The 10645-nt window shown below is 46.3% G+C and overlaps 1 protein-coding gene across 1 annotated transcript in view; it reads right to left on the bottom strand.

The window, feature by feature from the left end:
* Positions 1-1796: 1796 nt before the first annotated feature.
* DHX35 (DEAH-box helicase 35) overlaps positions 1797-10645 on the bottom strand; it is a 65979-nt gene continuing 57130 nt past the window's right edge. The window contains exon 22 of the mRNA XM_037498780.2: positions 1797-3018. Coding sequence (XP_037354677.1) covers positions 2974-3018 — 45 coding nt within the window. The 3' untranslated portion in view covers positions 1797-2973. The remainder of the gene's footprint in view (positions 3019-10645) is intronic.

The following is a 10645-nucleotide window of genomic DNA, read 5'->3' as shown; positions in this document are numbered from 1 at the left end:
AATCCCAGGGAGCCGTGTCCAGCACCGTGGCCTCGTGGGTGGGAGTTGTGACCTAACATCCTGTTCACAAATAAGGAAACCGAGATGAAGATGGAAGATGCACCTTACCAGGGGTCCCAGCGTAATCTGATGGTGAGACTGGAGCTAGACCCAGATCTTCTCCACACACAGGGGAATGTGGCATGTTCTGAATGATTTCAGCTGCATGAAATCCCAGAGAAGCCGAGCCTGATTCTCGGCAATGGGAAGCAGCATCTGGACGCCTAAGTGGGTGGGGAAAGGCCTGTATAAAAGTTCATAAGGGTAGGATTTTGGATGGAAATGTTCTGTACCTGACGGGTGCTCATTTGTGGTGTATATATTTGTCAACAGTCATGGAACAATCCAGTTAAAATGAGTGCATTCATTACAATTAAATTATACCTCAATATTGTGCTTTTTTAGAAAACTGGGGTTTTCTGACTCATTTCAGTGCTCTTGCCTGCCCAACTGCCCCAACTCTAGTGACATGCAGCGTGGTGTCCACCATAGGTGTCCTAGAGGCTTATAAGTGTAGCTCCTGCACCCAGAGGTGATCAAGTCCCCTCTCCCCAAGTGGACAGAGGTGGCTAGGGTCCAAGCAAAGGGGGTGTCTCTGAGGTCCTGATGTGGGAACACTGGGCTTCCAGGGACTGGGGGAGGAAGCTGGGGCAGGGGGAGGCCTCCATCTGTGTCGGAGAGTCAGGCCCCTTAACCTGCATTCTGGCAGGAACCATGTTCCAGTCAGCTGGCAAACATGGAGGTAAGAACCGGGTTTCATCTGGGGCTGCACAGAACCGGGCCAGGCATGAGCTGACCTCAGTCTAAAAGTCTGGAGCAGGAGACCTGCCCTGGTTCCCGGGACGCTGGACTTCCTGAGCCACTCACCACTGGAACAATTAACTGTCCCCAAACCTGCCATCCTTCTGAGTCTGCAGCCCAGTGAGGGACACCCAGGGTTACTTCTAGCACTCTTTCTCCCAGCAATAAATAGCTGAGAATGTAGGGAGTTCCCAGCGGCCTCTTCCAATGTGCATGTTGCCTCACTAGCCCGTGCAGGGTTTCCCCCACCATGAGACCCCCATGTTGATTAAACTGCTGCCAAGTGGCCAGCAAGCCCTGATAGGGAGCCCATAAGGAGAGCCAGGACCACCCCCCAGGGCACTCAGCTGAAGTCTACACAGTCCTCCCCTCGGGTGATAAAAGATTAAGGAGGAATTTTCAAAGCCTCAGCATGTCCTGCTCCTTTTCAGTCTAATGATCCAGGCTAGCTCTGGGGGCAAGAAGGCTCTGGAAGCACAGAGAAAAGCTGTGGCACAATACATTCACATTAGAATAAACATGGGCCAGACAGGCCCCCATGAAGGGAAGGGGGAGGGGTGGGCAGACATGCTCTGGAATCGGGCCCCAGAGGAGGGCAGTGGGTGGGCGAGGCTCGTTCCATCTGCACCCCCTGACATGGTTGATCTCCCCTTCTGGAAAAGTCCAGCCTCAACCCAGGGGGTGTGGACCCTTCCACCCCAGCAGGAGCTTACCAGGATCAGCCTTGGTCCTATGTTTAGATTTTAAAAATAAATATTTCAGACATTTCTGCAGAAAGATCCCAACTGGAAACTGGCAAGAACCAGCACCTCTGGCCACAGTTGTTCTAGTAAATTCTGGAGGCATCTGGACATCGTGGGGCTTCCCGACTTCATGAGAGCCCACACTGCTGTGTGCCCCGGCTCAGGTTTCTCAGGTCAGGTCCTCACACGGAACAACTGGATTATCTTAAAACACCGACCACAGGAGCCACGGGTGGGAGGGAACAGGTTTACTTTAGGTATAAAGGTTTACTACTATTTACACGTTATCACTATCATTATTTACATGTTTATAAAATGGAAATAAAAATGACGTATGTTTGGTGCCAAAAGTGGCCCATCCAAAGTAACGTCAGTACAAAAATAAATTTTCAAGCTAAGTGTCTTTAAAATAAATGTTATTGAAACAGGAAGGGAAAAGAAAACTTGGTCAGTCATGGGTTGAAACACAAATATCGTCACAGCGAAGAAGCCCTGGGGCAGCCACGAAGCCAGTGCCTGCTGGCGGAGCCGCCCCACGCTCTCCAGAGAACACGCGCGAACGAACAAAAAAAGATACACGAGTATGTTCCTGAGCTACAGAAGCTTAGAGCCTCTAAACATTGTGAATTCCTGCTGCAGAGGGTCCTGGGGTCTGAGCGACGGGCGCTCTCTTGTGCTCAGCTGGTGTTCAGGACGTGCCACATACGCCGCAGGAAAGCTAAGCCCACTTGGGAACCGGAAACCCTTGGGCGAATGAAGAACAGCGCACACCAGCCCTCTCTGTGGGTCAGTCATCCCAGAAGTCTCCGGGCCGCAGACAAACAGTGACACGGGCAAGGACGGGCGAAGCCGCTTGTTTGTGGAGCCCTAATGCCCGCCAGACATGCCCCTGGTGCTGGCAGAACTCCTGGCGCTACAGGGTCTCGTCCCTTTATGGATACACGCTTGTGCACACCAGGCAGCAGACTTCACAGCCAGTATAGCCGTGGCCCTGGCAGGGAAAGCAAAGCCAGCCTTGCAAAGCCTTTGCCAGCCCCAGGTGGGGCCTCTGCCTGCAGGGCTGGCTTTCCTACTCAGGGCCCAGAGCTGGGCCAGGAGTGCACCTGCCAGAGGTGGCATGCTGGGATAGGGAGAGTGCTGCATGAGCAAAGAGCATGGCCCTGCCAACTCCTGCTCTGCCTGGGGGCAGCTCAGCAGGTGCCTGCCATGCACAGGCTCCTCCAGTCCCAGCAAGGGATGCAGAGGCCGAGGGGAGCAGGAAGGAAGGAAGGAGCGAAGGAACAGGCTGCAGCTCCCTCAGAGCAGCTGGAGGTTCCGCAAGAGCCAGGCCGGCGCGCCTGGGCACCCAGGGAGGGCACCGGCAGGCCCTGAAGCTGCAGCCTGGCTCTGTTCACGGGTCCTGGACCTTGGCCCTTTTGGCTTTTAGAGACAGGTGCTGCAAGAGAAGAGAAAATGTCACAGTTGGCTTGGCTCGACAAAGAACCCAAAATTAAATGTGATTTCCCCATAATGACCAAATCAGAGTTTGCACCTGATCCACGCCTTCCCAAGGAAGGACGTGCCCCTCAGGAAGTGGTCTGGAGGGAAAGTCCAAGTGACCAGCACAGGAAATGGGCCTTCAGTCAGCCAGGCCCAACCCCAAGGGCTGGAGCTGGTCACGTGGGCCCTGTGGGAAGCTGTGTGTGAAGACACAGCTGGGCTCTGCCAAGCACACAAACACCTAGCTCCGGGTACCGGGCTTAGCTGGGACGTCACCTGGAGATCCCAAGAACTGCTCAAGACCTGCCAGGGCCAGGTAGCCTCCTGGAGCACAAGACAATCCGGCAGCTTAGCAAGTGCCCTGTGGGCCGTGCCTGTGCCCACTGCCATCCTCACAGAATGCCTGCAGTGCAAGTGCAGGGAGGCAGAAAAAGCACACACCTGGGACCCTGCCTTCCTTCCAGAAACGTCCCTCTCCACAGCAGAGGAACGTGAAGGCCCACATGATAATCACGCACATTGGAAATAGGATATTCACCAACTTTAACTCAAAGGTGAGGCCAAAAGGGCTAGAAATCCTGAAACTTGAGGCAGCGGGAGCACATGCATTTAACAAAGGACCTCTGCTCACCAGCTGAGGTGTCCCTGACACCCCTTAATGACCACAGACCGACAAGCAGGGCAGGCCCCCTCAGCGCAGTGGGGTCTTCACCCGAGGAACGCCCACTTCCCCGAGCGCTGGCAGAGCAGGCCACCGGCCCCCAGGGGTCCCGTGACTGAACCCCGGTCTCAGCACACCCGGGCACCCCGCACAGTGATGCCGCCGCGGGCAGAGCTGCAGGCCCCAAAGCTCGCAAGGAGTGAAGGAGCAAGAGGATCAACACGGCGGGGCGAAGCGCCACGAGCACGTCCTCCCGTAAGAACAGTTAACAGGGAGGAAAAGCGGCGGTCCTTGGAGCGGGCACGGACAGACGGACGGACGATAAACGGGAGACTCTGGTAACGGCCCAACGAGGAAAGGAGCCATGAAAGGGGACGAGAAAGAGAGGAAAGCGCAGAACCCCGCTACCTCCCCCGCCACAGAGCCGGCACATCCGCCAACAGACAGAAGAAGGGAAACAAGAACAAAGTAGAGGCCGAGCAGGACAGGAAAGGAACCACTGCGGGCAGCGCACCCGCAGGACTGGGGGGGGGGGGGGCGCGGCTGGGGCAGAAAGGCGCAAAGTGCACGGATGTGGCTGCCCAGGCCCCGCGCCCGCGACCTGGGTTTGCGGGGACACCCGCGGGAATCCAGAGGTGAATGACCCTCACGGAGTAATCAAAAACCGGGCGCCCTGCACGGAGCGGGGTGCAAAAGGCGCCATTTCTGCGGAGGCTGAACTGGGCCACCGCCCGTGTCCTGGACCCGCGGGCTTCGGAACTGAGAGCCCGGCTCGGAATTCGGGCATCCCCATGGCGGCGGGGCAGAGGGCAGACACAGCACCCCACACAGCTGAGTCACCGCATGCCACCCCCACTCCGTTCCCCGGAGACCACGGGGGCAAAAAGCACAGCTCCGGAAGGACGCCAGGAAGGCACTCTGGCGCCCCCGCGTGACCAGAACAAAATCACCAGCTTCCTGAGGGCCGGAAGCCAGAGAGCCCAAAACCACCCAGGCTCTGAGAGGGGGTGGGCGACGCAAAAGGGGCTAAGAAAGGAAACAAGGCGTGGGGCAAGACCCCATCCTGGAACTGAGAGCCAGGCCAGGATCCGGGCGTGGGACGCGCCCCAGCAGCGGGCACTGCACAGGGTGACAGCCAGCGTCTTGGCTCTGACAGCCCTGGAACTGAGGCCTGGAGTGCAGAATTCAGGGCGCAGGACCCATGAGGCTGCGGGCACAGTACCATATGAACACGGGGCAGACACAGCACCCAGCTTGAACAATAGCCCCGTGTTGACGTGCTCCCCTCCCCACCCCTCTGTTTCACAGAGAACCACAGGGAAAAAGCACAGGTCAGCAAGTACAGGTCTCTGGCGCCACCTAGAGACCAGAACAAATCACCAACTAGCTGACTCCCTGCTGTTACTGAGTAAATACAGAGGGAGGGAACTGTAAGGGACAATGCCCAGCAACACAGCATCAACACCCAGGTGGAGTTTTGGCATACAGTGCTGGACTGGGTCTGGTAAACAGTTTCCAGCACCACTGAAGGAGAACCCCAAAGAGATACCCGCCAACACCAGTGGCACAACGTCCCAACGCATAGAACTAATGAGAAAACAAATAGCAGGGAGAAGGAAAAATATAAATAACCAAGCAAGCCCACAGGAGAAGGACACACCACAAAAAGAAAAACAGTCACCAGCGCTCAAAAATGACATGGGAGAACTTCTCAGCCTGTCAAATAGAGAATTAATGATCATCATGATTAAAAAGCAGAAAGAAAACGAAAAGGAAAAAAAATTATTTGAGACAAATAATTGCTAAACTGAAGAATGAAATTGAGACCTCAAGAAAGGAAAGAAAAGGAATGCAGGAGACTAAAAGATTACTGGAGGAGATAAAGAACTCTGGGAAAAGCAATGAAAACAGAATCAATGAAATAGAAGAATGGATCAGTACTCTCGAAGATACAGAAATAAAAACAGCCCAAAGAGAAAAGGAGAGAGAAGTGCAAAGGAAGAAGTATGAAGACATTCTTCGACAATCATCAGACTCCATGAAGAGAGGAAAAATAAGAGTTACAGGCATTCCAGAAGGTGAGGAGAGAAACAAAGGAACTGAGAAATTATTCAAGGAGATAACTGAAGAAAACTCCCCAAGCATGAAAAAGGAGATGAATATAGACATACAAGAAGCAAGAAGAACACCCAACTACCACAATGAAAAGAAAACTACAGCAAGACACATAATAGTAAAGCTTGCAAGAGTCCAAGACAAGGAAAAATAATGAAATTGGCAAGTGGGAAGAAACAGATAACTTAGAAGGGAAAACCAATCAGGTTAACTTCAGACTCCTCTGAAGAAACACTACAGGCAAGAAGAGAATGGAGTAACATATTCGACAAACTTCACCACAGCAAATGCCAACCAAGAATACCCTGCAAAGCTCTCCTTCCACTATGAAGAAAAAATATGGACCTTCTCAGACAAATAGAAACTCCAGAAATTCATTACAACTAAACCCCCACTCCAAAAAATTCTACAAGAAGTCCTAAAGCCAAAACCAACAGAGGAATGAAGAACAGAATAAACCAAGGAATAAAATCACAAAGAAGACAAACAAAATGGCAAATACAGATGCCAACATATTAGTATTAACTCTAAATGTAAATGGATTAAACTCATCAATAAAAAGACAGTAGCAGGCTAGATTAAAAAACAAAATCCAACCTTTTGCTGTCTCCAGGAAACACATTTAACCACAAAAGATAAACACAGACTGAAAGTAAAAGATTGGAAAACAATCCTACAAGCAAATGGGCCAAAAAAGAGGGCAGGAACAGCTATACTTATATCAGATGAAATAGATTTCAAATTTAAAAAGGTAAAAAGAGACAAAGACAGACACTACATTATGATCAAGGGACAATACACCAGGAAGAAATAACACTCATCAACATATACTCACCGAATGAAGGAGTACCAAAATATATTAGACAATTATTATCAGCTCTGAAAACAGACATTAAAGAAAATACATATATAGTGGGAGACTTCAACACCCCACTCTCACCAATGGACAGATCAACAACACAATAAATAAACAAAGACACTAGAGCCCTAAATAAAGACATAGAACTCATGGATTTAACAGACATCTATAGGACATGCACCCCCAAAAATCCTAGTACACCTTTTTCTCAAGCACGCACGGATCATTATCCAGAATTGATCACATTCTGGGCCACAGACATACATCAACAGATACGTGAAGATCAAAATCATTTCAACTATGTTCTCCAATCATAAAGGCATCAAACTAGAAATAAATCATGAAAAGAAAACAAGGAACCCTCCCATGTCATGGAGATTAAAATCCACACTACTGGAAGACTATTGGTCAATGAGGATATCAAAGAAAAAATTAAAAAATACTTTGAGTTGAATAACAAGGAGGACACCACTTTCCAGAATGTATGGGATGCAGCAAAAGCAGTAATAAGAGGAAAATATATAGCAATACAGGCTCACATCAAGAAACAAGAAAGAACTCAAAGAAACAACCTAATCTCACATCTCAAAGAGCTAGAAAAAGAACAACAAAGAAAACCTAAAGCCAGTAGAAGAAAGGAAATAATAAAAAAGCAGAAATAAATGAAATGGAAATTAAAAAAAAAAAATCTAAAAGATCAATGAAACCAAAAGCTGGTTTTTTGAAAAAATAAACAAAATAGACAAACCTCTAGCCAGGCTCACAAAGAAAAAACTGGAGAAAACACATATATATAGGATTACAAATGAAAGAGGAGAAATCAGAACAGACTCAGTAGAAATCAAAAGAATAATCAGAGATTACGATGAACACTTATATGCAAACAAATTCAACAACCTAGAAAAGATGGGCAAATTCCTACAATGATATAATCATTCCAAGTTGGACAAAGAAGAAATTGAACAACTAAACAGACCAATTACAAGCAGCAAAATTGAGACAGTAATCAAAGCACTCCCCAAAAGCAAAAACCCAGGTCCAGATGGCTTCACAAATGAATTCTACCAAACACTCAGCAGTGTATTAGTGGCTATCCTACACAAACTCTTTCAAAAAATTGAAAAAGAAGGAATACTACCAAATACATTCTTCAAAGCCTACATTACACTAATACCAAAACCAAACAAAGACAGCACAAAAAAAGAAAATTACAGGCCAATCTCCTAATGAACACTGATGCAAAAATCCTCAACAAAATCCTTGCCAACAGAATCCAACAATGCATCAAAGAGATAATACACCATGATCAAGTGGGATTCATGCCAAGGGCAAAAGGATGGCTCAACATATGAAAATCGATCAGTGTAATCCAACACATCAACAAAAAGAAAAATAAAAACCCTGTGATCATATCAATAGATGCTGAGAAAGCATTTGACAAAGTCCAACATCCGTTTATGATAAAGGCCCTTGAAATTCTTGGGATAGAAGGAACATACCTTAACATGATAAAAGCCATATATGACAAACCCACTGCCAATATTATTCTCAATGGCAAAAAGCTGAAGGCCTTTCCTTTAAGATCAGCAACAAGACAATCTCACCACTGCTCTTCAATATAATACTGGAGGCCCTAACCAGGGCAATAAGACAAGAGAAAGACATACAAGGAACCCAAATAGGGAAAGAAGAAGTAAAACTATCACTGTTTGCAGATGATATGATATACATAGAGAACCCTAAAAACTCCACAGAAAAACTACTCAAAATAGTCAGCCAGTTCAGTAAAGTAGAAGGATATAAAAATCAACACACAAAGTTAGTAGCCTTCCTATACACAAACAATCAATCTGAAGAAAAAGAAATCAAGAAAACCATCCCTTTTATGATTGAAACAGAAAAAATAAAATACTTGGGAATAAACCTAACAAAAGAGGTGAAGGACCTATACAAAGAAAATTATAAAACACTGTTAAAAGAAATAGAAGAAGACACAAAGAAATGGAAAGACATCCCCTGCTCATGGATTGAAGAAATTAACATGATTAAAATGGCCATCCTACCAAAAGCAATATACAGATTCAACACTATTCCAATAAAAATCTCAATCACATTCTTCAAAGAAATAGAACAAATACTAATGAAATTCATACAGAACCACAAAAAAAAAAAAAAAAAAAAAAACACAAATTGCCAAAGCCCTACTGATGAAAACAAAGGAGAAAGATATCACACTTCCAAACTTCAAGCTACCCTACAAAGCCATAATAATTAAAGCAGTTTGATATTGGAACAAAAACAGACACACAGACCAATGGAACCGAATAGAGAGCCCTGAAATAAACCCACACTTAAATGGATAGCTGATCTTTGACAAAGGAGCAAAGAATATGCAATGGAACATGGACAGTTTGTTCAATAAATGGTGCTGGGAAAACTGGACCACCACATACAAAAAAATGAAACTAGACCACTACCTCTCACCGTGCACAAAAACCAACTCAAAGTGGATAAAAGAACTGGACATAAGCCTGAAACCATAAAATATATAGAAGAAAATATAGGTAAAACACTACAAGACATACATCTCAAAAATATATTTAAAGAATATGAAAGCAAAGAAAGTCAAGGAAAAGATAAACATTACATTACATTGAAACTGGGATTACATTAAAACTGAAAAGCTTCTGTACAGCAAAAGAGACATCAACCAAAACAAAGAGACACCCCACTGATTTGGGAAAAAATCTTTGCACTCCATACAACTGATAAGGGACTGAAGATATACAAAGAACTCACATGACTCAACAAAAACAAAGTAAACAATCCAGCCAAGAAATGGGCAGAAAAAAAGACATTTCTCCAAAGAGGAAATGCAAGTGGCCAACAGGCATATGAAAAAATGTTTAACATCCCTAATCATCAGGGAGATGCAAATCAAAACCACACTGAGATACCACCTTACACCTGTAAGAATGGCACATATTAAAAAAAAATAGCAATAAATAACAAATGTTGGCAAGGATGTGGTGAAAAGGAACTCTCCTACATTGCTGGTGGGAGTGCAAACTGGTCCAACCACTATGGAAAGCTGTCTGGAGGTTCCTCAGTCTACTAAAAATGGAGCTACCATACATATGACCCAGCAATTCCACTCCTAGGGATCTACCCAAAGGACACAAAAACACTGATTCAAAAGACCACCTGTACACCTATGTTTATTGCAGCACCATTTACAATAGGTAAAACCTGGAAACAACCCAAATGTCCAAAATAGATGACTGGATCAAGAAGATGTGTTATATATACACAATGGAATATTATTCAGCAATCAAAAAAGATAAACTCATGCCATTCGCAGCAACGTCGATGGAGCTAGAAGGGATTATGCTCAGTGAAATAAGTCAGCAGGAAAAATAAAAGTATCGGATGGTTTCACTTACAGCAGGAATATAGGGGAACCAAATAAGACATCAGTGTAAAAAAAATAACAACAGTACAAAACACAACAAAGCAAAAACAGACAATTATAAATCAGAGAATCCTACAGGGGAGGAGGCTGGAGAGGGAACAGAGGGAGGGAGGGAGGAGCACAGGGGACTGAGGTGATGGTGCACGGGTGCATTGGGGAAGGAAACTCTATGGGACTACACCTGAGGGAGTGGGGAGAAGCAAATATTGTTTAAAAATGAACAATGATGTAAAAAATTAAAAAAATAATAATTAAAAAAATAAAAATTTAAACAAGGAACAAAAAAAATGAAAGGGCAAAAGAAGACAACATCACCATGTGCGACCCCAGAGGGGGCTGCATGGACGGCACAGTCTCGAGGTGCCTCAAGAGGGCACTTCCTACTGTTTACACCCAAGAAAAGGCAGCAGAGGTTCTTGCAAAGGACCTAGTTAGGAGGGAGCGCCCGGATTTCAAAGACAGCTTGAGAACAAGGG

Source organism: Talpa occidentalis, unplaced genomic scaffold (assembly GCF_014898055.3).
Source record: "Talpa occidentalis isolate TD23 unplaced genomic scaffold, MPIMG_talOcc4v2.1 talOcc4.10, whole genome shotgun sequence".
NCBI lineage: Eukaryota > Metazoa > Chordata > Mammalia > Eulipotyphla > Talpidae > Talpa > Talpa occidentalis.
Note: the sequence above shows the minus strand (reverse complement) of the source record. Positions and strands in the feature narration are given on the sequence as shown.